Source organism: Dipteris shenzhenensis, chromosome 4 (assembly GCF_047967505.1).
Source record: "Dipteris shenzhenensis isolate YYH24624 ecotype China chromosome 4, Dip_SZ_1.0, whole genome shotgun sequence".
NCBI classification, from domain to species: Eukaryota; Viridiplantae; Streptophyta; class Polypodiopsida; order Gleicheniales; family Dipteridaceae; genus Dipteris; species Dipteris shenzhenensis.
In genome coordinates this window covers 54,623,150-54,651,045 of record NC_141599.1, presented here as the reverse complement: position 1 = coordinate 54,651,045, position 27,896 = coordinate 54,623,150, and the positions used below count along the sequence as shown (strand labels likewise).

At 42.6% G+C, this 27,896-nt stretch overlaps 1 protein-coding gene across 1 annotated transcript in view; it reads left to right on the top strand.

Moving 5' to 3' along the window:
• Positions 1-27,896, top strand: part of LOC147903061 (ABC transporter C family member 2-like) — a 124,579-nt gene that overhangs the window by 83,770 nt on the left and 12,913 nt on the right. Inside the window, exons 12-17 of the mRNA XM_087374148.1 lie at positions 17,229-17,363; positions 17,509-17,615; positions 17,783-17,876; positions 24,563-24,730; positions 24,968-25,108; positions 25,287-25,487. Of these exons, the coding sequence (XP_087230274.1) occupies positions 17,229-17,363; positions 17,509-17,615; positions 17,783-17,876; positions 24,563-24,730; positions 24,968-25,108; positions 25,287-25,487 (846 nt within the window). The remainder of the gene's footprint in view (positions 1-17,228; positions 17,364-17,508; positions 17,616-17,782; positions 17,877-24,562; positions 24,731-24,967; positions 25,109-25,286; positions 25,488-27,896) is intronic.

Here is a 27,896-nt window from a genome sequence, read left to right as displayed (position 1 = left end):
CTGACAAATCTGGCTAGACTCCTGCAAAGCCTGCGCCACCGACTCTACCAGATCCACGCACTCACCCCAATCTCTGTCCCAAAGGCTACCGATACTACTGCGCACCTCCTCCCTCAAGAAGATGGAATCGGGAATCCGGCACGAACGGGGAGGAAGGGACTGAGTTGCCGAGTCTAGTGATAAGAGTACAGACGCGTGGTCGGAGAGTGTCATCCCTGGCACTATACCCACCTGACCACCTCTGCTGATGGCCCAATCACTGACATAAAATCTATCCAGTCTCTCCAGGAGTCTGCCTTCTTCCCTGCGGAAGCCCCACGAGAAGTCCAAGCTCCCGTGCCATCGACGGAAGGACGGGTCTCTCCAGCTGTCCCTACCTCCTGTCGCGAAGATAAAGGAGTCCCAAGCGGACTGCTCTGCCTGAGCTATACCTGTAAACTCTGGCCCTCTGCCCTGCTGGTCCTCCAAAGTCTCCAGATTGTTGAAGTCACCTCCAACAATCCAAGAATCCATGTCTGGGAGAATCTCTGTGAGTGTCCTCCAGAAAGTGGCTCTGCATCGGAGGTCTATGGGTGCATAGATGTTGAGGATTCCTATTTTGGAACCCTCCAACTCTAGGCCAACCCAAAGTGCATAGATGTTGAGGATTCCTATTTTGGAACCCTCCAACTCTAGGCCAACTCTAGGCCAACCCAAAGTGCACGGCCTGGAATCAACGTACCATGACCAAAAACTCCTTGGGCAAACAACTCGCAAACGGAAGTACAGACACCACCACTCCTCCCCTGTGCACCAATCGAGGGCTCCCAATAAGTGTGAGAGCGTCCAGGGAGGATCTTCCCGCAGCTACGGGAATGAGCCACTGAAAGCTTATGCTCCTGGAGCAGGAGTATATCCAAGCGACCAATCACTGCTGGCTGAAGTTCCTGTCTCAAGATGAGCTTCCTAGGACCACGGGTGCCAGAAGAATGAAACCCGTTCACGTTCCAGGAGACAAGGTGTAAGCTCATGATGAGGACTGATAGGCTGCGAACAACTGTCTGCTCGCGGCTGATGTCGATGAAGAAGCTGACATGTCGGAATGGAGGCGCTGACGCTTTTGAGAGGGTTTGGAGGAAGAGGCGAGGTCGTCCTGCCCGTTCTTCAAACTTTTTAGCAAGGGCGTGAGGCCTTTAGTGCCATGGACAAACGCTTTCTCGAGCCAACTCGAGATCTCTGAGGTAGTCATCTCGTAGAAGGCTCGGAGTTTCTGAGGAGTCCAGGCTCTGACATCCTGGGGAAGGGGCCATGAGAGAGGGGGCTTGAGGATCACAATCAATCTGAAGCGCTTGGCGGCGCAGCGCCACCGCAGGCGCACGTCACCCTCGGACCACTGAGTCTCGAGAAGCTGTCCACCTGACGGGCCTATCCAGGAGCAAACCTAAGCGTGCGTTTGCTCTCTGAGAGCCTCCCAGACCGAGTCGTGTGTCCAAGTCTCGGTGCCGTCGCTGAGAAATGTGAAAGCAAAGCTAGGGCCATCCCTCAGGGCCAAGGCTGCGATCTTCCCCTCCGCCCCTTTACGGAGCAGGAAGATACTAATGTCGAGGCAAGCAGGGAAGGTCCCAAGGTTGGCCACATCCAAGTAATCCCAGGGACCAGATCTGTAGAAGTCGCGAGGAAGCTCTCTCTCTTGAAGTTGAGGCCCGCTAGAGTCTGCAACTGAGGGGGTCGGGCTAGCAGACAAGGAAGATTGCTCCAGGGGTGGTGTAGACTCGGGGTGCCCTGCCTGGGGTGGGGAAGGGGGAGGAGGCTGAGGGGTAGGCAACTCAGACTCCACGGGAGCGACTAGCGGGGGGGGCGGAGGAGGGGGAGTGGGGGCTGCCTGCGGCTGAGGAACCATCGGTGCAGCTGACACTGCAGGAGAGATGAGAGGGGCGGGGGAGGGGGGATGGGGCTGAAACTGGGACTGGGGCTGAGTAGGAAGAGGAGGGGGCTGAAGAGGAAGAGGCGGGGGCTAATGCTGCGGGTCGGGAAGAGGGGGCTGCGACTGGGGAAGGGGCTGGGGCTGAGTGGAAGGGGGCTGGGGAGCGGAAGAGAGGGGGACCTGAGGCTGCGGAGGGCGAAGGCTGATCTCCTTGCATAAACTGTATCATCATTTTGCCTCTGTGAGCAAGTAAATGCATTTGAATATTGAGAATGTTCAGACCCCTGTGCATCTTTGGAGAACAGAGACAATGCATAGAGAGTAATCTGAGACTTTTCTTGCCATGTTTTGAACGCTAGAAAATTTCCATGTTAGCTGACATAAATGAAACTAGATCTGCCTTAGTGAACATAGTGAGAGGCAGATAAAATTGTATGTATGCTATCAAAATGGATTGTGTGATTCGCAGACGAACATGTAATGGCCAAGTTGCAAGCTTCCAATATTCAAGTTTTGCCCTTAACTTTACTAGCACCCAATCAGTTTGTTGTGAACGGGTGAGTCCCCAGCCTAGAGGATAACCAAGATGTCGAATGAATTGAGAGGCGGGGACAATTTCCCCAGGCCACAGAAGGTTGTGCCATTCCTGTGCATGTAACGGCAGCAATTTTGATTTCTGAAAATTTACCCGAAGGCCAGTAGCCAATCCATATGTAGAAAGAGCATGCATAATCATGGACAGGTCAGCCCGAGTATTTTTTGGAGTAAAGAATGAATCATCAGCATAAGCCTGAGCAATCATGCTGCGACTGCCAAGAATCTCCAAACCGTGCAACTGGTCAGTGTCCAAGAGGTGATCCAGATATTGAAGCAGTGGATGAGTGGCTATGGCAAACAGTAAAGCACTCAGGGGACATCTTTGCCTGACAGAGCAAGCAAGAGTCCAGGATGGAGAAATATCTCCTGAAAGTATGCAGGCAGCTTCACTATCTTGATATAGCCAATTGATGAGTTGCTGCATTTTTGTGCCAAAACCCAATGCCTGCATAGTCGATGAAATAAAATCCCACTGAACAATATCAAAGGCTTTGGCAATATCAACTTGCAATAACAAAACATCCGGCTGTGTGTATTTGGCATATTCAATTCCAATGTAGGCATTAGCAATGTTATCTATGATATGCCTACGCGGGACAAAACCATATTGAGCAGGATGCAACCCATCATGTGAAAACCCCTTTAGCCGAGCAACAATCATTTTGGTAGTGACTTTGTAAATTACGGGCATAAGAGTGATAGGTCTCCAGTCTGCCAAAGACTCGCAAATTTGTTTTTTGGGGAGGAGTTTAACAAGACCTCTCTTCCATGTGTCCGGCATTTTCTGATTTTGCCACGCAGCATTCACCATATAGAGCAATGAATGCTTCAAAATAGGCCAGTATGCGAGAAAAAACTCGACTGTTAAACCATCCCATCCTGGGGATTTCCATCTGCCACATGATTTGATCGCATCTGACAGTTCCCTCTCAGTAAAGGGTTCCTCCAATTCCAAAGCTTGAGTAGGGGAAATGATTGGAGAAACATGTTGCAACAGTAAATTTCGTGCAAGCAAAATCTGTTGTGAGGGAGGAGCTGCAGAGCCAAATTGCTGAGAGAAATGATGCACACAAATTGAGGCAAGCTGTGACCCTGAAGTAGTCCATGATCCATCGGGCATAAGCACTCTGTAAATTTCTGTTTTGATTCTCCTCTGATGTAAACTTTTGAAAAATTCTTTGGAAGAGCAACCTTTATCTGTGAAAGCTCTTTGTCTTGCTCTAGTCTCCCATTTTGCTAGTTTCTTGTGATCATTTAGTTTAAGACAATGTCTGGCCTGGCATAGTGTTGTTTGCTCATGCATGGACAACGAACGATGATGACTAAGTTGAGTGAGGTCTTGACAAGTAGATTTGGCTTGAGCAATGGTTTTCCTCAGAGTCTTCATGTAAGACTTGCCATAAGCTCTAATCACCACTTGCATTTTAGAAATAAAAGAATCCGAGGCACCATCAACATGAAGATAGCTGCTAGATGAAAGACAATGAGCTGCTTCAGTAACCATTGCCTTGAAATCGGCATGTTGCAAATAACTATTTTTTATGATAAGATGTCTCCTTTGTGGCAATCTATCATCTTGCATATGATAAAAAGATAACCGCAGCCATAGCGGTGCATGGTCTGAATGCACAAAGGCATAGTCAATCCACATTTTGCATGTGAAATCCCCATTTTGTTGGGGAGCGACACTATACCATCGATCCAGACGTGCCTGATAAGCTGAAAGAGCATTATGTTGAAAAGTGTAGCCCGGTGACAAAGGCTGCAATTCCTTCCAAAGGTCAACCAGATCCAAATGCAAAGGTAGTTGAGACCATGCATGCCTTTCAGGAGATAGCATATGGTCATGTCTGGAGGTGTTGTCTCCCTGTTGTGGAGCATTATTGAAATCCCCACATATGTAGGCATGAGATCTCCACGGATATTGTTGCATGGCAGCCCAAATTGCAGTTCTTTCTCTAGAGGACTGAGGTGCATAAACTGAAGCAAATTTAAACACCTCTCCTCTAATAATGCATTGGAGAACAAGCCATCTGCCTTTGTTGTCATTTAATGCAATGACTGGTTGGAACTCATGTTTGATCAGAAGGACAACCCCTGAGAAAGAGTGCTCCCCAGCATAGAAAATATCATATCCACAGTAGTGTCCTGTCTTGCCTGCATAAATATTTTGATTGTGCTCTTGTAATGCCACTATGTCAGGCTGAAATCTGTTGATGTACAGCCACACAGCTTTCCATTTCCTACTGTCACACATGCCCTGAACATTAAGTGTAAAACATATGATGTGAGTTGCAAAGCAGCAACCACACACACACACTTTTTTTTTTTTTTGGTAAAATCCAGTGCAGTGTATTTATATTGTCATAACTTTACAAGAGGGAAAGTCTCCAAAAAATGGAGAGTATCCCACAGATCAGAAGCATAAAAAGAAAAGCTCAATGCAAGATGCATGCAGATCACCCTCATGGCAGGCATCATATAAAGATTGCCGCAATGAGGCTATAAAATATTCATATGACTTTTGAAACTGGCGGCCCAAGTATGCCAAATTGTGCTCTTCCCAGATTGTCCAAAGCGCCCAATATCTCACCCATGAGAGAAAGAGGGAGTATTGAGATAAAGGCCTTCTAAATCTGCCAAATAGCCAAAAATGTTTCCCAAATATGTGACTCAGGAAACGGAGGCGAAGAAGATCTGAAATTTTCCCAAGGAGATTGCGAGTACACGAGCAATGCCAAAGCAAATGAGGGACAGTCTCTGAAGGAGCGTGACACCGTAAACAGGTGGGTGGTGCAATGTGACGTTTGGCAAGTGTGATTCCCACTGACAATGTGCCGGTCATGCATCTCCAAAGAAAGAGTCTTTGTTTCAAAGGCATTTTACACCTCCATAATAGTCGGAGATTCTTCCGCCACCATGAAAGGGGCTGCTTGATATGCCATAGAGTATTAGCATATCGATGAATCCAAGGGGCAGGTTGAAGAAGCTTGTAGACTTTGATGGAGGTCAAAACAGGCAGAGGTATAGGACGAGAGCATGTAGCAAAGGGGAACAATTGCCAATCCATTAGCCTGTCTGTGTCAGCCACAGGGGGAATAGGTAGAAATGGATGCAAGAGATCAGCAATTTTCTTCCATATCAATCTATGATGCATTCCCAAAGCATAAAGGGCAGTGGCCTGAGGAAAAGATAAGACATGGCCGTGATCATCTACCACATCATTGATGTATCTAATTCCCAATTTCATGAGATTATATGCCCGAACCGGTTCCTGTAAAGCAAGTGGAATGTCAAAAATGGCACTCCAATGAATACTTTCTTTCCTCATTGAGTTTGTCCCCAAATGATTATCAGGAGCCCATTTGACTTTAGAAAGCACTTGTTTCCAGTCCAATATCAGAGCAGTAGAAAAAGGGCATCTAGGAATCTTCCCGACAAATCTCCCAATGACAACCTCGCTGCTTTTGACAGAAAAAGGTATGGAGCATAGTCGCCTTCCTTGCAAGTACATGATATCTGATATTTAATACATTAAGTCCTCCATGCATCCTAAGGGAACATACCATTTCCATCTTCAGCAGTCTCAATGCTTTCACTGCAGTTTTTGTCTTCCATAACAACTCCATAGCTTGAGACATAAAAGCTGAGATATCTCTGGAGGACCAATGTAGCAAAGGCAAAAAGAACTGAACATAAGACATAACAATAGACTGGAATAGAAATTTTCCAATATTGCAATTTGTGTTGAAGTCTTTGGAATATCCATTTTAGCTGCTGTTTTCTGGTGATATGCCATCCTATAGGATATCCCAAATGCCTGACTACATCTTTGGAATGCACTATCTGACCAGGCCAGAGAATAGAATGCCAGTCACATTGTTTCAGGGGAAGCAATTTGGATTTGTCAAAGTTGACATGCAATCCCGCTGCTAATCCATACAAAGATAATGTGGTCATAAGCATGCTGACTTCCCGAGGAGAATTCTGTGGCATAAAGAAGGAATCATCAGCGTATGCCTGTGCCAAAAAAGATGCAGCCCCAGGGATTTTAAGACCAGTCATCTGTCCTGTGTTTGTAAGATGATCAAGATACATCAATAGGGGATGAGTCGCAATGGCATAGAAAAGAGCACTAAGGGGGCAGCCCTGTCGGACTGATCTACCCAATATCCATGACCGAGATAGATGAGTTCCGAGAATGCACTGGGAAGTAGATCCAGAATAAAGCCACTAGATTATTGCATTTGCTATCTTGGGACCAAACCCCAGCTTTGTCATGGTTTGAGAGATAAAATCCCATTGTACAGTGTCAAATGCCTTAGTAATATGTACCTGCAATATGAGCACATCTTGATTCGAGTACTCGGCATATTCAATTGCAGTCAATGCATTGGAGATATTGTCATAGATTTGTCTTCGCGGCACAAACCCATACTGATGAGGATGAAGGCCCGCATTCAGTATCCCATGAAGCCTATACACAATCATTTTGGCAATGAGTTTGTAACTACAGGCATCAAAGTAATAGGCCTCCAATCTGACATACGATCACAGGGATTTTTTTTGGGCACAAGTTTAATTATTCCATGCTTCCAAAGGTGTGGCAATTGATTTTCTTGCCAGGCAACATTGATCATTTGTAAAAGAACATCTTTCAAATCATCCCAAAAAGAAATATAAAATTCCACTGTAAGACCATCCCAGCCCAGGGACTTATATTTGCCAAGATGGGACAATGCATTATCAAGTTCTGTGTCAGTAAAAGGTCTCTCAAATAAAAGAGCATCATCCATTTCCACTATCCGAGAAACATATTGAAGAAATTCAATCCGCGCATCAGTCATTTGATTTGATGGGGGGCCAGGGGCAGAGAACATATGCATGAAGAATTGCCTGGCCTAGCTGCTTCATTGGGACAGGTCATTTGTCCTCCACACCCCATGGGAAATCATAACAGATTTTGCATCCTTTGGGACACTGACACACCTACCCCTCCTTCTATTGCAGTGGAAGTTGAGGGTGTGCAATGGGGCAAAAAGTTCTTTGACTTGAAATGGGGTGTATTTGCAGGCGCTTGCTTTGCCTGCCACAAGTTTGGGCATCTAGCCTCTGAATGCCCAATGGTACTGCATCAACCCCCTCCTGATGCCTTGCCGCCTCAGACAAGGGAAAAGAATGAGAATTTGCAAGCCAAGGTAGCAAATCGAAATGGGGCAAAGAATGCTAAACCACTTAATCAGGTGCAATCACTTGTTGGAAAAGGGAAAGAAAAAGAAAAAGAGAAGATGAAGGAACCTATGGGGCCAGATCGGGATGGTTTTCAACAGCCTAAGAAGGTGGTTGTATTGAAGCAACGCCCCTTTCAATCTCGGCAATGGGATGCTTCCTCTCCCTTACCAGGACAGGCTTCCACTTCAGCTCCAGTCCTTCAAAATTGGGTGGGGGTTTTGAAGAAGGGTATTCCGATATGTGACTCTGAAGAAGGGGAGAATGCCATATCCTTTATGGATCATGACAGCCTGCAACCCATGCAGGCAGAGGCTTTGCCTCTCTGATATCTTGTTTTATACTTATACTGTCCTGTATATATCTCTTTCATGCATCAAACACTTAAGTGCTTTACATACAATGTACAGAGCCTCTGCAATGTCTCAAAGTGGAGGCTTTTCTGGAATTATGTTCATAAAATGCAGCCAGATATTGTTTGTTTGCAAGAGCATAATCAACACTCTAAGGCTGGTCATAATGATCACTTTGGCGGCTATGATATATATTATGCTGGTACCACTACCTACTCAGGGGTATGCATGATGGTCAGACATGAGCTGGAGCCCGAGCTAGCATTCAATGACAGCAGTGGCCGATGGATAGTCATACAATGTAATGTCAATGGTGACATTTTTGAGCTTGCATCAGTTTATGCCCCCCAGACCTCTGCCATGAGGGCTTCTCTATGGGATTCTTTAAGCAAATATCCATGGAATTCCAATGCTTTTATCTGTGGAGATTTTAACAATTCTCCTCTTGTGAGAGATAACACCACTTCAAGATCTCATATGCTTTCATCGGAAAGACAGAAATGGGATAGCATGCCTTTTTCTGTGCAGGCTGAAGATCTATGGCTGCTTCTACAAGGGTCAGCGCCCGGATATACTTTTCATCATAATGCATATACTACATACTGGGCTAGGCTTGACAGATGGTATTTGTTCTATCCACAACAATATGCAGATTTTAGCCTTCATCTCCACATTGATTTCTCTTTGGGCTTGTCAGATCATGCCCCATTATGGTTAAATCTGCAATTTGGTATGCCACTGGATGATTTGCCGACTTTCTCCAGCAGATTATTGCATGTTAATCAGGCTTACCTTCGACATCAACATTTCCAGCAAATGATTAGATTTGCAATTTATCCCTTGCTTTTGCATGCTCAGGAGGACATGAATTATGCTTGGGACAGCTTTGTCTCTCGTATACAGAATGTCATTAGGGAGTATGGAAACTGGCACATGGCTACATGGAGGAACGAGGTCAAATGGGCAAAAAGGACAGCACAACAGTTGACTGAATTTTCACAGTTAAGGCCTCTTTCTGAATCAGAAAATGATTCCCTCTCACAAGCCCGGATCAAACTGACTGATAATGATCAGCGGAAATTGCACAAATGGCAGATTAGAGCAAGAATGAAGCCCCTTATGGATAAGGGCTGTTCATCCAAAGCCTTTTTCAAGGGACTGCATGCCTCTCGAAAGAAAAACTCATGTCTAAGGGTAAGGAAGCTAGATGGCTCTTGGACGCACTCCTTCTCTGATCTCCAAGATGAATGCCAAAATTACTGCAACCACACACTTTTTTTTTTTTGTAAAACCAAGATACTTATATTATAAAACATTCATTTACATCCAGCCGTGCTCAAAATAGAGCTACAGCCCTATCCATCAGAAACAGTAAAAGAAACGTTGAATACAAGAAACATCCAAATCTTCCTCATGTAAGGCATCATATAAAGACTGCCTTAATGAGGCTCTGGAAAACTCATAAGGATGCTGAAGAGGAGAATTCAGATATGCTTGGATGCGCTGCAGCCAGAGGGTCCATAAGGCCCAGTATCTGATCCAGTGGAAGAAGAGAGGATACTGTGACAAAGAAGCTGATAGTTTGCCATACATCCAGAAAAACCTGTAGAACCTGTGTGTTGGAAATCTGAGAGAGAAAAAATAGGAGATTCTATCTAGAAGGTCTCTGGAATATGAACAAAACCACAATAAATGCGGAATACTCTCCAATGCAAGGTGACATCTTGGACAGAGAGGTGAATCTATTCGTCGTTTAGCCAATTTCACTCCCACTGGGAGAATACCAACAATACATCTCCATAGGAATAGTCTTTGCTTCAATGGCATTTTCAACTTCCATATCATTTGCAATCTTCCTTTCCACCAGGCTAATGATTTGTTCAGATGCCATAAACAATTAGCATGATGGGCAATCCAAGGAGGAGGTAATATTAATCTATAAGCCTGTATAGATGTCAATGACTGCAAAGGCTTAGAAGAAATGCCTGAACTTGAAGACTGAAGGTGCTAATCTTGAAGCTTGTCACTGCCATTCAATGTCGGAATCGGAACCAGAGGAAGTAGGAGATCAGCAATAGCTTTCCAAATAGGTCTATGATGCATTGCCAGGTTGTATTGTCTACATGCTGCTGGAAAAAGGAGAATATTTCCTTGCATATCTACAACGTCATCAATGAACCGGATACCCATTTTCATAAGATTGTAAGCTCTGATGGGTTGTTGAACAGCAAGGGGAGAGGAAAACACAGCACTCCAATGAATACTCTCCAATCTGAGTGATGATGCTAGAGAAGCAGGATGAGGAGACCATTTGATGTGAGAGAGTACTTGCTTCCAATCCTGAATCAAGGAATTAGAAAATGGACAACCAGGGATTTTACCTTGAAATTTTCCAAGTACTACTTCCGATGGATCTACTATCCAATGTCCATAAGCATGTGTGCGCATCTGACCACACATATTCAAACCACCATGCATTCTGGGTGAGCAAAGCAAGTCCATTTTGAGCAACCGTAAAGCTTTTTTATGAAGCTTGGTTTTCCAAAAAATCTCCATGGCTTGAGACATAAAAGATGTGAGATCTCGAGATGACCAATGTAATAGAGGAAGGTAGAACTGGACATAAGCTAGAACAATAGACTGGACAATTCGAAGCCGTACATGCAGAGGCCAAGTGGAGATCTTCCAATATTCTAATTTGTCCTGAATTTTGTTGAACACCCACAACATTTGTTGCTTATTGCTGATTTTCCAGCCAATAGGATAGCCCAAATGTCTTACTATATTTTCCGGTTGAATAATCTGGCCTGGCCACAGAATAGCAAGCCAATCACAAAGCTTGAGAGGCAAGAGTTTTGATTTCTGAAAATTAATTTTAAGACCAGCTGCCAACCCAAAATCTGAAAGGGTATCCATCAAGAGGCGAATCTCCAATGGACTGTTCTTTAGCATGAAGAATGAATCATCTGCATAGGCCTGCGCTATGAAGGGTCGTGAACCCGAAATCTGAAGCCCCTCTAGCTGTCCAGTATCAACCATGTGATCCATATAAAGAAGCAAAGGATGTGAAGCGATGGCATAAAGCAAGGCACTGAGAGGACATCCTTGTCGAACCGAACGTTCGAGAGTCCAAGACTCAGACAAATGTTTCCCTATAAAGCATTGTGCAGTAGAATTTGAATAAAGCCAATATATGACATTAGATAGCTTTGGCGCAAAACCAAGTTTTTGCATGATTTGAGAGACATAATCCCACTGTACTGTATCAAACGCCTTCGCCACATCCACCTGCATGACCAACACATCTTGATCTGAATATTTAGCATATTCCATTGCGATAAGTGTGTTAGTGATATTGTCATGTATGTGCCGTCTTGGAACAAAACCATATTGCCTGGGATGAAGTCCATCATGAAGGATATCCTTTATCCGATGTACCAACATTTTGGCAATCAGTTTGTATATCACCGGCATCAAAGTGATTGGCCTCCAGTCATCCATAGTCTCACAAAGAAGCTTTTTGGGCACAAGCTTAACCAGACCATGCTTCCAAGCTGAGGGAAGATGTTGGTGCTGCCATGCTGCATTAATAAACTGCAGAATTGGACCCTTCATTTCTGGCCAAAAGGCTTGAAAAAATTCAACCGTCAGACCATCCCAGCCAGGGGATTTATGTTTACCCAAATGCTTAAGGGCTTCATCCAATTCATCATCTGAAAAAGACATTTCCAGCATTGAGGCTTTTTGCAGGGAGACAATGGGAGAAACAAGCTCAGTAAATCTGTTACGAGCCAATGCGACCTGAGGTGCAGAAGAAGATGGCTGAGAATAAAGGAGCTGAAAATGATCCATACATTGTTTTTCGAGCTGAGAGAGAGACTGGGTCCAAAGACCATCTGATTTCCTTACCCTCATGATAGATTGGCTTTGTCTGTGTGCATGTAAGTTCCGAAAAAAAGATTTAGAGGAACAGCCCTTATCTAGCATAGGTTTAACTCTGGCCCTAATCTGCCATTTAGACAGCTTGCGTTTGTCATTGGCATCAATTATAGAGGAAGCACAAGACAGTAAATGCTGCTCAGAATCAGATAGAGATCTTTGATGACTAATCTGTACAAGATACTGCTTGTATGATTTTGCCCACTGGATATGCTGTCTGGTTTCTGCCATGTACCATCTTCCATATTCCTTGATGACATTTTGAATACGATGTATGAAAGAGATCCAAGCAAATTCCAGATCCTCCTGAGCATGGGATAGCAATGGCCTGCAAGTCAGTCTGATCATATGCTGAAATTTTTCATGAGAAAGATAGAATTGATTAACCTGTAAATTTCTGACTGAAGAGAGCTGTAAGTCATCCAGAGGCATACCAAAAGAAAGGGTGAGCCAAAGTGGAGTGTGATCAGATAATTGTTGTGAATAATCAGTCCACATCTGACATGTATATTCATCATATTGCTGAGCATGAATGAGATAAAATCTATCAAGCCTGGCCCAATAATCTGTGAAAGCATTATGGTGATATGTAAATCCCATCACTGAAGGATGAGTTGCTGTCCATAAATCTGCAAATCGAAGTGATGATGTCATGTGTTCCCATTGCTGGATTTCAGAGGGCAGCATATGTGATTTATGCGTGGTATTGTCCTTCCAGTGAGGAGAATTGTTGAAATCGCCACAAAGTAGAGCATTAGAGGACCAAGGATATTGCTTTATGGAGTTTCACATTTGAGCTCTGGAAGCTGAATTTTGAGAGGCATACAAAGATCCTATTTCAAAAATCTCTCCATTGATCATGCATTGGATAATCATCCATCGTCCACCTAGATCATTATAAGCTATCAAGGGTTGCAGATCATGTCTGGCTAAAATGCACAGCCCAGAGAATTGTTCCGATCCTGAATAGAATATATCATATCCTGAAAAAAACCCATGCTGTCCAGCAAAAAAATGCTGATTATGCTCTTGGAGACATACAACATCCGGATGAGTTGTATTTATATAATGCCAGAGAAGCCTCCATTTATTCTGGTTGCAGAGGCCCAGTATATTATAGGAAAAGCATTTAAGAGAAGCACGCATGAAAATATATACAAGAGAATGATCGGTCCTCCAAAAGAGCGGGAGGCCTCAAGCCTCTGCCATTGCCACAGGGTCTTGCTGACCCTCAGCTTCCAATTCCCTGATAATATCATCTTCTTCACAAAGGGGAAGACCCTTCTTGACTGCATTGACCCAAGCCTTTGAGATGGGGCTGCTTGAAGAGGTAGAAGATTGTCCTGGAGAAGGAGCAGAGGCATCCCAATTACGAGATTGGAGAGGTCTTTGTTTGAGAGGGACCGTCTTCTTTGCAGTCTGCCATCCCTCATGAGAAGATGAAATATTTTCTCCTAACTTGCTTTTGCCTTTATCCTTATTTTGAGCTGAATTGACCTGGCTCCCTGTATGAACTGAAGGCTTTGCTCCTTTAGCTTCAATCTTTTCCACATATGTCTTCTGACCTCCTTTATTAGATGGCAGAGGAATAGCAGCTGGAGGAGGTGGATGAAGGATAGAAGGACACTCCGAAGCAAGATGCCCAAATTTGTGACAAGAAAAACAAGCTCCAGCAAAAATGCCCCATTCTAAGGTGAAATATTTCTTGCCCAAATTAACACCCTCAATCTCAACTGCAATAGAAGAAGGGGTCGGTCTATCAGTATCCCATAATATGCAAAAACGATTTTTATTACCTGTTGGACGAGGGGGACAGATCACTTGTCCCAATGTCATAGCTAAACCTGGAAGCTCTGTTCTCATATAATTTGGAAAATCAACCACTTCAACCCATACAGGGCAATGATGCTTGATGAGGTTCTGATAGTCCTTATTGGGGGACCAGGGCATGATATGCACCATCTGGCGACCAAAAAATAAAGGGGACATTTCCAGCATCTTTTGTTTTGTCAAAGCATCCAAAAGATGAACTTCATAAAATCCTCGGGAGGCAAAATAGACTCCTTCTACAAAGCATCCACCTAGGAGAGAATTCACCCATTGTCCCACATCATTAGCAGAGGGAATTTTGCCTGGGAAAAAGATGATAATTGCAGTTTGAGAGAGCTTCTTCAAAGGTTGCACAAGAGATGGCAGCTTCATTTTGTAAGTGAGTTCCGGAGCAGGTTGAATCCATTCCCTTCTGCTTTGTTGAAAATCATCATTCAGCATATCAAACACATAGGAAGCATCTTCAGAAGAAGGAGCTATGGGGGAAGAGGCTTCCCTTAATTGTCTTTTGGGTTCAGGAGAGAGGGCTCTCTTGACATAGTACTTGTTTACTTCTGCCATGGAGGCTAAGGGATTGAACAGATATCAAACAGGGAGAATCGGACAGGGCACAAAGAAAGGCTGGCAGGCTGTACGGATGCTGGGATGAAGCACTGTACGGACGCAACGAAGAAACTGATAGAAACTATACGGACAGATTGAGAGATTGCAAGAAAGGACCGACAAGCTGTATGGGATCACTGACAGGCTGTACGGGACAACAAGCAGTCTGTACGGAAGAGTTAACGACTGTATGGAATGATTAAGCGGGAAAAGTACGGACGGACTGTATGGGCTTTAGGAAGGAAAACTGCAGGTAAGAACTGACGTGCAGGGTTGAATGGATCGGCGATGGTACGGTAATCTGACGCAAAAGCCGTATGGGAACCGTACGATGGTACGGACAAAAAGACGGGTGCCAAACAACGACGGACGACGCTGATCAGCAAGCACGATCAGCGTCGTCTGGACAGCAATTGAAAGGTCTCAAGAGAAACATAAAAGAGCTGCAGATAAACATAGGAGACAGCTAGATCTCAAGGAAGGGGACTGGGTACTTTTGAGGTTTGAAAAAGCTAGGCTCTGCAAGTTTAAAGGCAAACAGAAAGTGTATGCAAAGTTATCTCCCAGATATTATGGCCCTTTTAGGGTTACAGAAAGAATAAATGAGGTTGCATACAGATTAGCATTGCCAGAGCATTGGAGGATTCACAATGCATTCCATGTGAGTCTTCTAAAGAAATTTCAAGGACGAGAGCCTACAGAACCAGTATCAGAAGATCCACCAGAAGTGGATGAGCTGGAGGAAGTCCTTCAGCCAAAGCAAATTGTGTACCATACTGTACGTAAAGGCCCTCAGGGTAAGGAATTTTACAGATATCTTGTAAAATTCAAGAATTATACGGCATTAGATGCCAAGTGGATGGACGAAGACATGTTATCCGATCATCCACAGCTTTTGGGTGTTTACAAGGAAGCTTTTCAGTTGAGGTCAACTGAATAGAAGCCGAGGGGATGTCACCACAATGTAAATATCCTAAGTCAAAGTACAGTTGACCATTTATTTGATCATAATTAAAGAGTTTTATATGTGTTAATTACGGTCAAAGAGTTATTTTAATGGTCGAAGTATTGACTATGGTCAAAGATACTTGACTCCAGTCAAGTAAATCTGACTGCGGTCAGAGAGTGTTGACTTCGGTCAACAAGACTTGGCATGCGCCAAGAGGGTTAACCCCGGTTAACCAAGATGTGCCAACTTCGGTTGGAGAGACCTGGCTATAATTAAGGCGCCTTGACCTTTGGTCAAAGCTCTTTAATTATAATCAAGAGTGTTGACTCCGGTCAACCAGAGAAAATATATATATTTATTTGTATATATATATTTGTTTAGATGTGCACATGTGTTCAGTGGGGACGCCCATCGTGACTAGGATTAGTCCACAGTGTGCTATTTGCATGCAAAGCGCTAACAATTAATGGGTACCATGGTGGTGCGCTTTAATTAATTGTTGCAGGTACTAGCAAGGATTATTTTTCCTAAGCGAAATGGGAGCCTGACAAGCATTTAGGAGGCGGTTCGTGTGACCGAGAGCTTTGAAGACTCCAGAATGGCCCTTAGTGGCTTGTAATAGGATTTAGTCTAGATTTTAGACAAGTGGCATGTTGCCAATTTGAATGGAGCTTGAAGCTCTTGTAAAAGTAAGGATTTTTTACGTTTTGAGAGGAGAGACTTACGAGACAGCTCTATGCTGAACTTCTGTAACAGTTTTTCTGGAATGAATAAAGACCTTCGGGGGGGTCCAGCCCGACGATTTGTCCTGGGCCCTAGTGTATCTTCAGAGAGAGGGAGTGAGGGAGAGCTTTGGAAAGTTAAATTCCGTCGTTGAAGTGAAGCCATAGCTGTTTTTCTTTCACCCACCAGTTCGGTTTTATTGGTATATATATATATATATATATGTAGAGAGAGAGAGAGAGTCTATTAATGTCCATTGGAAACCAAAAGGTCTATGGGACAGCAAGAAACCCTCTAGTACAACTGCTTTAGGGAGGGCACATGGCAGCTCCCAAGGAGTGCAAAAGGCAACCCATATTAATGTATTAATGTCTTGAGGAGGCCTTGTGGGCCTATGAGACAAAGTATAGTATCAAAGTGACACATGCTCATACAAGCCGCTATGGGCTGAGGCAAAGGGCTCACTAAGACCCTTTGCTGAGTACTATACTAGACTAAGATCAGAAATACAAAACACAAACTCAAAGTCCAAACCTAGGGACTAATAGCTACATTCAATCTCAAAGTAGGTGTTAAAAGACATAGCCAGGTGCCATGATGGCTCTCCTGTGAGCTGCAAAAATGTATCGTATTGGTGTTTGTCTGGTCGTCACACGATGTGGTGGGGGGCATGGTCTCCGAGATCTCTGTGTCCAGTGGGCCATATGGATAGTGACACCTCTGGCTGGACAGGGGTGTGTGTGTGTGTGTGAGAGAGAGAGAGATCTCGGAGACCCTCATGTAAATTTTGCTGATAATATAATCATGGATTTACCAAAAAAAAAAAAAACAAAAAGTGTGTGTGTGTGAGAGAGAGAGAGAGAGAGAGAGAGAGAGAGAGAGATTTAGATTCACAATGTTGTAAGTGAATGACAACAAAACAGTAACACCCTGTTGCAACTTCGGGGTTTAGTCATTGAATCATGGTGACTCATTTTCAATTGTTTGCTCTACCATTTCATATATGATGCAGATGTAACAATTAATTTCATCAAGAAAATGCATAATTTTTATCTGCAACGTTTATAGGCCTTTGAAACTTGTACTTCTGTATTGCATGCAGCAAATATGTCAACAACTACATTCTCTGTGGTCAGCCCCTATACGCATAGTCATATGCATATACTTGCTATATTATCAGCTCGGATACGCTTCCTTTGTTGGTGCATCGGTACTTTTATTACTGTTTCCAGCACAGGTAGATTTTCCATGGGTTCTTGATTCTAATTTAGCTTTATGTCAACTTTTAGTGAGTTTTGATGTTTCTTTGTTTGATTTAACTCTTTTTACAATGCATCTGTGAAACTTTCCAATTGCTAATTTAATACCCCTCTTTAATTTAGGCGATCATTATAAACAGGATGCGAAAATACACCCGCGAAGGTTTGCTTCGTACAGATAAACGCATCGGTCTCATGAATGAGATCCTCGCTGCAATGGATATTGTGAAGTACGACTACAGAGCTAGCTTCTCGAGCTTGAACATTCAAGGCTTTTAGCCAGTCTTACATCCAAGATGCATCTTCTTTATTTTATCGAAGTCCAACTACAAGTATCTTTTTTGCATTCATTTATTGGAGATTGACTAGCTACTTCCCTACTGTTGGCCTTTTACAGATGCTATGCTTGGGAGAACAGTTTCAGGTCGAAGGTTCTGGATATTCGAAAAGATGAGCTTGCTTGGTTTAGGAGTGCAATGATGCTGGGATCAGTATGTTTCAAAGCCAAATTATTTTCTTGACTTGGCTTTGTGCGAACTCAAGAGTTGCCATTTCAATCTCCCTTTTTCTTAATTCTAATACATTGGCCTTATTTGGATGATTGGAAACAATTACTTGTACAAGATTTTGAGGGGGTTTTATCCCATTTTCTTTTGTAAACATATTAAGAAGTTGTAGAATTTTTACTTGGAGGATAGCCTTCCCACTTGGGAAAGCAAAAGAGCCAATCGAGGGTTAACAAGTCAAGTGAGGGATGTACGTAGAAGGATTGAACACAAGAAGGTTAATTGTCCTCATTGTATTGCGGTCATTCCAACAAAACAACCAAGATTACACATCAATCAAAACTCATTAAAAATTTAGAAAAGAGAATTCATTAATGTTCAATATCTTATTTTCTAAATCTTTTCTGGAAGTCAGCAAAGGGAATTTTATAACAAATTACTTTCCATAGTAGGGAAAAGAGACCAAGCATAAATAGGCCATCCGAAAATTGTGTACAATTTTGTATAATGAAGAAGTATCAAAGAGCTAGGGTGGAGGGAAAAAGTCAAAAAGATGCTCTCACCAACCAAAAGCTAAAAACCATGTCTCTAGGTTCTCAAAATACCTTCTACTGCTCTATGGGCATCTTCTCTCCATTGGAGGATGGTTATGTAATGTTGATTGAGCTAAAGAACCATTTCACATTGAGTCTCTGGGTGCTAGATGTTTGATGAGGGAGCTGAACACATAAAAATTTTAACTCGTAGAAAACCCCCCCCGACCATTGCTCTGGAAAAGGTGTCTCTTTCTACCTCATTCCTCCTCCCTACTTGTATGGGAGATTATTCTTAGTCTCATAGCTTGGTAGATTTGGGGATCGATATTCCCATAGAGGTCATTCAACCTTACATTGCTCAGATACTATGCATCACTTGGCATGACGTTATACACACTCTTATGGCCATCTAGAGCAAGATTCAAGGCTCGTCCTTCATTGCTCGAGCAAGGAGAACATCTTTCATGAGCGAGTGGGTCCATGGAGGACAAAACTTTTCACAGTCCCACTGGCCTCTCATGGCATTCACACACCTAGCTACATAGTGGTCATTTTAGCCCCATTATGTGTAACAATCTAAGGGTTGTTAGTCATCAGATTAGTTCTTTCCTTTTGGTTCTATTATACTTACTATAAAATTTTTTCCTTTGAAAAAAATGGAAAAGAGAAATCTCAAAACGATGCCATAGTCTTTGACTAGATGTGTTTCCTTGATAGTTTGTCAAGAGAAGAGGATGCTTTAGTGGCTTAGTCACATCTAAAATAGATATGGAGGGAGGCGGCTTTCTTACAAATCGAGTGACAAAAGAAAAGAATCTTTTTGCACCCTAATATTGCTGCTTGTCAAAGAGTATACCAATGATGCCCCTTTTATCATAGAAATTGATCCTTTTGCAAGCTAAACTTGACGAGCTATTTCTTGAAATCAAGAAGCACAATGGTTTGGTTAATTAACTCCATTTGAATATTGTGTATCAAATTGGATACAAAAAATTTCAATGATAATGTTTTCGAAAGCTTGTATGCCATCTTGATTCTTTAATATGATGGGTTAACTTTTGGATAGGTCTAGGATCAGTACATTGTGAACTATGTATCTAAGACCTATTAAACAATCCATTATTATTTGTGTTTAAATTCCTCATTGTGCCCGCGAGATTTTACTTGGTTGTGGTTCAAAGTTCTTAAGGAAAACAATAATATATGTGAAGCAAGTAAGAAAGATGAGAATGCTCTAGTCCAAACGTGAACAAGGAACTAGGTTTATATACTCAGCCTTCAGGTCACCAAAACCCAAACAAAAATGAATAGGGTTAAAAATTAAAGTAGCCTCTGAGCTATTCTAACATACATCTTCATTATTATTATCCTTCAATTTCCTCCTTAATGAAAATGTCATGTTTATGGTTGCACATGTTGAAAAGATATATCAACCAATGTTATGACAGACAATTTTCATACGTTAACCCTCTGAAAATGTGCTGACATGCGTAAGGCCTCTTTAAAAATAATGAAATTATCTTTCCCAAGACCTTTGGTGAATATATCCATCACTTTGTCTCTATAGAACAGTAGATGAGGTCAAGTTGTCACCTGCTATGCGCTCCCAGATGCAGTGATCATGGTTCTCAATGTGCTTCATATGAGCATGAAGCATTCGGTTCTTTGCAATAGCAAGTGCACTCTGACTATTACAATAGATGGGGGTGGCCCCATCCTATGAATGTGCAAAGGGAAGCAAGAAAATTCAGCCTAAGAGGATAGTAGATAAAGAGCCAATGGAATAACCACACGTCTGAAGAAGAAATTCAGATGGGAAAGTTGAAGGATAAGGGGCGTGTTAATGCAAAGAATCACTAGTATTTGATAGATGTTCGAATGATGCCTTTAGATCTGAAATATAGGTTTGCAGGTTTGGACAACCCTAGAACAACGGAAAAAGAATTTCGGTCCTATAAGTATATCAAGCTGCCCGCTACTTGCAGTACAAAAATCCAGGGACTTTCCTATGTCATTGTCGCTAAGTTTGACTCCTATCTCTAGGTGGAATCACTGCTGGTTTGCTGTCTACCATGTGGAAGTTCTGCAATAGGTCTCTGCTAGTTTGGTGAAACAAAAATGAAGCAATCCCAAATCTGTCGTGTCAAATGAGCTTGGCAAGTCAGCTTGTACTGCTGCAATTTTCGCATCATTATGCCTAGGTAGTAGTATGTCAGCCACATACGAAATGATGAGAACCAAATTTGTCCCCTAAATCTGTCCCCTCTTGAAGCACATAGAGATTATACGCTGTGGAACTGTCTTGGAACACTCTTGTTGTGGATCTTGTGATATCATACCCGAGTTGCTTGCTTTAATCCATACAAAACCCTCGTGAGTATGCAAACTTGATGTTCATGGCCTTGGATTTCAAAGCCTGCGGGTCGCTGCAAATGAACCTCCTCTTAAAGATCTCCACGAAGGGAGTGTTATTACTCCAGCCATGATGGGCTGCGATTCCTCATAGTCAATCCCGAGTTGCTTGCTTTAAGGCATACAAAACCTTCGTAAGTATGCAAAGTTGATGTTCATGGCCTTGGATTTCAAAGCCTGCGGTTGCTGCAAATGAACCTCCTCTTGAAGATCTCCATGAAGGGAGTGTTATTACTCTGGCCATGGTGGGCTGCGATTCCTCATAGTGAATCCCCTCCCCCTGTGCATACCCTTTTGCAACGAGGTGTGCTTTGTACTTCTCCACATTGCCATTGGCATCATACTTGACAAAGATCCACATGGAGCCCACTACATTCTTACTTGGAGGTCGGTCCACCAAATCCCATGTTCCATCTTTTATTATGGAACCGTACTCACATTGTATGGCATGCTGCCAATCAGCATTACTTTGAGCTTCTTGGTAGTATTGAGGCTCCTCATGAAGGCACTGAAAGCACAATTACCCACATGCCTACTAGCTGTCCTAGTCCTCCCCAAGTTGTCTCATGCTGGCTGTTCTGCAGTGTTTTTATGGAATGTCCTTCTTCTACGTTAAACCAAGAGCTTGTTGGTGCTTCTCGAAAAGTTCTTTGCCAAGTGGTTTGGTACCAACTAGGCCTGCTCTTTCCCGGACTTGCTGTCCTTTGTATAGGCATGCCAAGTGCATCCTATAGATCAAGTATAGGGGCCTGATATTGCTGTGCCATGATTATCTGGCTGCAGCACATGTGGCTGCACTTCATGTAGCGCAGTTTGTGGCTGCAAATCTGGATGGTTCAAGCTGGACCTCAAGAAATCCTTCCTTTTTAAGGCAAATATGACTTGGAAGTATTTCTTGAGAAAAGGTACACATATCTTTGTATTGAAATGATCAAAGAACATATTAAAAAGAATGGATACATTTTGGACGGTCAAAGGATGAATCGAGCCTTTTCCTTCTCAGCATGGCTTTTGCATGTTTTTGGTTTCTTACTATTATATTGACGTTGCTTGCTTTGTCAAAGCTAGTTTTCTTTGTCACTGCATTTTTTGAAACGAGATTTTGCACAGCTTAAGAATATGAAGAAATGTGAAACGAACTGATACCTCTTGGGCTGGTAAGAAGAGGAATCATACGTGTATCCTTCATTAAGAGCTTTGCGTTGGAATCGATGGTGATACTAGCATCTTTCTCCTTCATTAAGAACCCTGTGTTGTTATCAATGGTGAGACTTAGCATCATTATCCAATGGTATGTAGAGTTGTATTGCTTCGCATTGATTGTCATATGATTCATGGGAGCATTGTCAATGACCCACAATCATCACATGTGACCACTCAAGCGTTTGGATGGATCTACACTCAGCTGATTCAGAGAGCATCCATCATAGCAATTAAAAGGCTTGGCCATTTGTGCAAAGTGGAGAGAATAAAATGAAAAATGTTTAGACTTCACAAGCAGTTGTAGCTTGAATGAAGAGATTTTGGACTACCTTTTGATTAGCCTTCTCCTTTAGTGCTAGCCTTCATCATGGCTGAGTCTGCCCTTCACCTCCGGAGTGCCGACAGAAACTCAGTACGAAGACTTTGTATAAATGGATGCTCAAGTATGTGTGGGTGTGTGGATTTGTATGTGTGAGAGCATATTTTTATACTATGGTCTACACCCACTGTTGGGCGCTGATGACGTCAGTGGGGATGTCATAGTAGCTAGTCCCTGCTATGCATGGAAACTGCACTCACTGCTGGCTCAAGTAGGAGGATTTGAAAGCTCTAGGTGATGTTGAAGATGTGATGCGCTTCTGACAAGCATAGAGGACTGGTTCCTTACAATGGCCACTGCATAGCGGTCAGCGCTTGCAAAGAATGTCGATGAACTCACTAGTCATTTACTTAATGAAGAGGAAGTCAAAATTCATCCAAGGATTTTGGGGATGAGCATGCACTAGTGCTAAACAAATAGCACACACAAAACTATAGAACTTCCACAAGCAGAAAAAGGAACAATGACGATTCACCTGCTTTGCGATGAACACAGACTGGAGTTGCTTGCTCCAAGGTTTTCCTATGTTTGGATGTGTTGAAATGCTTCAATAGAGTGAAGGACAGAAAATCTCATTAGCTTATTTGTCAAGGAGGCCATTGTAGGCTATGCAAAAAAGACATTCCTAAAAGTCAAAAGAGTGTCCTCATCATTAGTATGCTCTATAGATCTAGATAGCTTATTGTGCAAAAAGAGCAACAATTGATTTTCAATCTAGCCCTATAGGCAAGGAAACTTGGTAATGGGGTAAAGTTCCTCTCTTATGCAGTCTAGGTTGTTTTGGCTTGATAAAAAGATCCCCCTGTGCCCTTGCTGCCACTGCCCTCTTCCCTCCCCTTCCCAAAACACGTACACACCTCGGGTAAAAAGTCTAGGCAAGTTATCATTGTTACATGCATCAAAATTTGGGATTTGGAATATCAATGCCCCACTTAGTTGCTCACCTATAATGCCCCCAAATGAGAAGATAGCCATGACAGACATATCTTGAAAAATGAAAGGTCTCCAAATGATCCATCCAACTGCACATGGGCAGTCTTACATAGGGGTGATGTAAGTGGCGATATGGGCCCCATACAGGGCCATCAGCAGCCTGCCATATGCATGAACATCGGCAGCCTGCCATATGGGCTATGTTTGGGGTTAACCAATGCCGACCAATTGGTTGATTAAGTTACAACCTATGAGCAGCCAAATTGTCTGTACAATCAGCTTTAGACGGTCAAGTATAATTACCTCAAGCCTTTAAATAAGGTTTTCCCTCCACTTTGCCAACATGCCTTAGAGCATTTGGTACTCACTTTTGTATTTGCATTCTTGTTTGGAAAAGAACATTTCAGTTTCATCATGGTCCTTGCTCATGCACATGCTGCCTAGGCCTTACAGTAGATCTTGTCCTATGGCATCTCCATGCTTTCTTATGAGCATACATGCTTCTCTCAAATTTGACATGTCATTTGGAAGGGAATTGCTAGGTTATTGAGCAATTTTATTCTTTCTCCTTTCTTCATGACTTGGGGCTCGGTAGCTTGGCTTTCTCTTTCAAGGCCTTAGGTGTTTTATGAGAGACATGACTCTTCTTGGGCTCTTTGACATCTAGTTGATTCATGCTCTTTGGATGACGTTCTTGGCTTTCTATACAGACAAACACATGCCTCTTTTGATACTCCATGAGAGATTTTGGCGAGCATATCAGCATGGCATATTTGGAGATCTAGATGCACAGAGGCCTTGGATGGGTCTCAGGTCCACCCTACACACACATTGGCCATTACTTGGACAGATACTGTGAACACCTTGGTGGCCATTTGGGGGAGCATGCAGGGTCTTTTCTGGCAGCCTCTACCAGGAGGACTGTTGTCCTCTCTAGCTCTCTCAAAGGAGTTTGATTTTGCCCTTCTAGGATGTTTTTTTCTCATGCCTTGCATGATGTTACGTCCATTGAATTTGCTCTTGGAGTTTCTTTCATACTTAATAGAAGTCCTTTTGACATGTTATCGGCATCTGTTTTGGTAAAGCAGAGAAGCTCTTTTGCTTGGCTTAGTTTTCCCATTGCTGCTTTTTTTTATAAAAGTTACTTTAGTATCTTAATCTATGATGTACATTTTGTTGGGCTAAGCTGTTTGTTTTTACCTGTGCAGATAACTAGTTTCCTTTTAAACAGCGTCCCTGTGTTGGTGACAGTGATTGCATTTGGGACTTACACTTTGTCTGGTGGTGATCTCACTCCAGCTAGAGCATTCACATCTCTCTCGCTATTTGCTGTGCTGAGATTTCCATTATTTATGCTGCCAAACTTGATAACTCAGGTGATCAGTTTCTCTTAGTTTCTCTTTTGGCATAGCTGTGCTTGATGGAAAGGAATTGTCACTCATATATCTGCACGTGTAATATATCTGTTAAATCGTCCTTTTGTAAGTTCAGCTCCCTTAATGAGGTTGACAATTCTTTCTATAACACCTCTTGTCACTGATGTTACTCACTTTGTTAAAAGGTGCCATGCATGGGAAAGTGCATAGTCTTAATTCTTTTTTTTTTGGGAGTAGATTGCCAATGTCAAGGTCTCTCTGAAAAGGCTGCACGACTTTCTTCTTGCTGAAGAGCGTGTCCTAGAGCCGAATCTTCCAATTATTGAAGGACAACCTGTAGTATCTATAAGAAATGGAAACTTCATGTGGGATAAGAAAGTATGATCTCTCTCTCTCTCTCTCTCTCTCTCTCTCTCTCTCTCTCTCTCTCTTCCGTGCACAATGATTCACTGTTTGATGTTCTGCTAGACTGAAGTTTGATATCAACAATGGAATGGCAGATTTGTGAATGCCTGTTTTGGATCTTCAAACTTAGACCATATTTATTCTGTTTTAGGCAGAGCAAAAGACCCTTTCAAACATTAATCTAGAGGTCAGCCTTGGAAGTTTGGTTGCAATTGTTGGAGGAACTGGTGAAGGGAAAACTTCGATCATTTCAGCGATTCTTGGGGAGATACCGGCAATGGAGAACAGTGAAGTTGTTCTCAGAGGACGAGTTGCCTATGTTTCTCAAATTTCCTGGATCTTCAATGGAACTGTGAGTATGTGCAATAAATTGATACACAATATAGGTCCTTAAAGTAGTTACTTTAGCAGATTTAATACGGCATTTGTGACTACCTTTTCTGCTATTATGAAGGCTTGATACTGTAACAGGTTTGATTTATATTGTAACTTAAATTTCTTTCCTAATATTTTGTTTTCTTTTTTATCAATCTCAAACACAAATGGAATCTACATAAATTATTTTTAATTGCTGAAACCTTTACAAATCTAGTATTTTATATTAGCATCACCAAATGCTTCCAAATCAACAGCAACTGCATGGATAAATGCTTGACAGTACACACTTCTTAAATTTTAGAAGGAATCAAATATCTAGCACAGGATAGCCAATGTTAAAATAGTGTCATTAAGAGAGAGCGTGTTTTTTACATGCAATATTATGCAGGCTTCATATCATCATTTGTATTGCCTTTAGTGCTCGAATAAGTTTTGATATACGAATTTTCTGAGGAGATCCTCCTTTATAATGCACCCTTGAGAATTCTCATCACACAGATTCTTGCTCTTGTGCCTTGTGGCTTTTCTTCCTCTTTCATTCCTACTCATTTTCTTCCTCCTCCCGTTTCCAGCCATCTAGTAGTATTTTATTCACAAGTCCAGCTTCTGATTGCAATGTTTCATGCAATCTCTTGGCTTATCGACATCTGCGTTTTGTTTGGGCTTTCAGATATACTTGTGGGAGAGTGTTCCTTCCTTTGTTTATTCTATTCCTGGATCAAGTGTTTCCCCCCATGACAGGCCTTAACATGTCTCTAATTTTCCCTTCCCTGCATTCCCAGTTGTCTGTTTTCAACCTTGCTTTTAATGTCTTCGATATACTGTCTGTCACTGAAGTCATCGGTTTCTGAATCTTATCCCATATTCTTTTTTATATACAATTTATTTGCAATAACTATCATATCCTTGACATTCCTATGATAAAAACATAAAATCGATTTTGGTTCTACACAGGAGAATCACGGGTGTTTGCAGTCAATTTTCCTCCTAGCCTTTATGCCCCCAACAATAGAGGGGTTTGTGTCCTTTTTTGGAAGGAACTTCTCTCCTAGGCCCCTATTGCAAACTCATGGTTTATTGATATTGCCTATCACTGAAGTCATCAGTTTCTGAATCTTGTCCCATATTCTTTTTTTATATGTAATTTCTTTGCAATAACTATCATATCCTTCACATTCCTATGATAAAAACACAAAATCGATTTTGCTCTACATAGGAGAATCACGGGTGTTTGTAGTCAATTTTCCTCCCAGCATTTATGCCCCTAACAATAGAGGGGATTGTGTCCTTTTGTAGAAGGAACTTCTCTCCTGGGCCCCTATTGCAGACTCATGTTTATTGGAGGGGACTTTATGGTGGAGTTGCCTTTAGATAAAAAGGGAAGAAGAGAAGGTGGCATTCATGTGAGAAGAGGGTGAGTGAGAGAGAGCAAGAGAGAGTGAGAGCTGGAAGCTTGGAAGCTGAAAGCTTAGTTGCAATACATACACGTCTTCCAGCAAGTCCCCATTTAAGAAGGCTGTTTTTATGTCCAACTGATGAACATTCCACTCAAAATGTGCAGCCATTGCAATTATTGATCAGATGGTGGTCATCCGGGATGTAGGAGCGAATGTCTCCTCATAATCTATGCCCTTTTTCTGAGCATAGCCTTTAGCAACCAGCCGGCCTTATATCTGTCAATGGAGCCATCTGGCTTCTGTTTGACTTTGAATACCCATCGTGTGCCAATGGCATGTTTACCCTATGGCAAGTCCACAACATCCCAAGTCTGATTTTTTGCAATGGACTGCAACTCATCGTGCATGGCATTCATCGAATGCACATTATCCTTTGCCTCTTCAAATGTGGCAGGCTCCTCCTCATCAAGGAGAGTACCTGCATATGTTGATTCCCGCTGAATTAGCACCTTCCATGTGCCTTGCTGCACTGCGAGTCCTGCAAGATAACAGAGCATCAAGTTTTCTCTCCCTGAGAGTCTGTAACAGCCAGTTTGGGACTGTTTTTGCTGCATGTATGTCTGCAATTTCTTGCTGCGCCACCTGTTCCACTGCCTGTGGAGGGGGCAAGACATCCTGTGGCGGAACTGAAGCATCTGGAGGTTGCTGTAAATTCTGATTTGGACAGCAGGGGAACCCAAAGCAATGGGTAGCAACCCCTCAAAGACATCCTCTGAAGACGAAGGCATTTGAAATTCAGCCTGAGTGTGAGCTGAATTTTCAGAAAATATCACATCTCTACTTACTATGATTTTGCGTGTAGCAGGATTGTAGAGACGGTACCCCTTGCTTTTTGCACCGTATCCAACAAATATGCATTTGATGGCTTTATCTGACAATTTGTGCCTAAATTCAACTGGCACATGTGCATAAGCAAGGCATCCAAA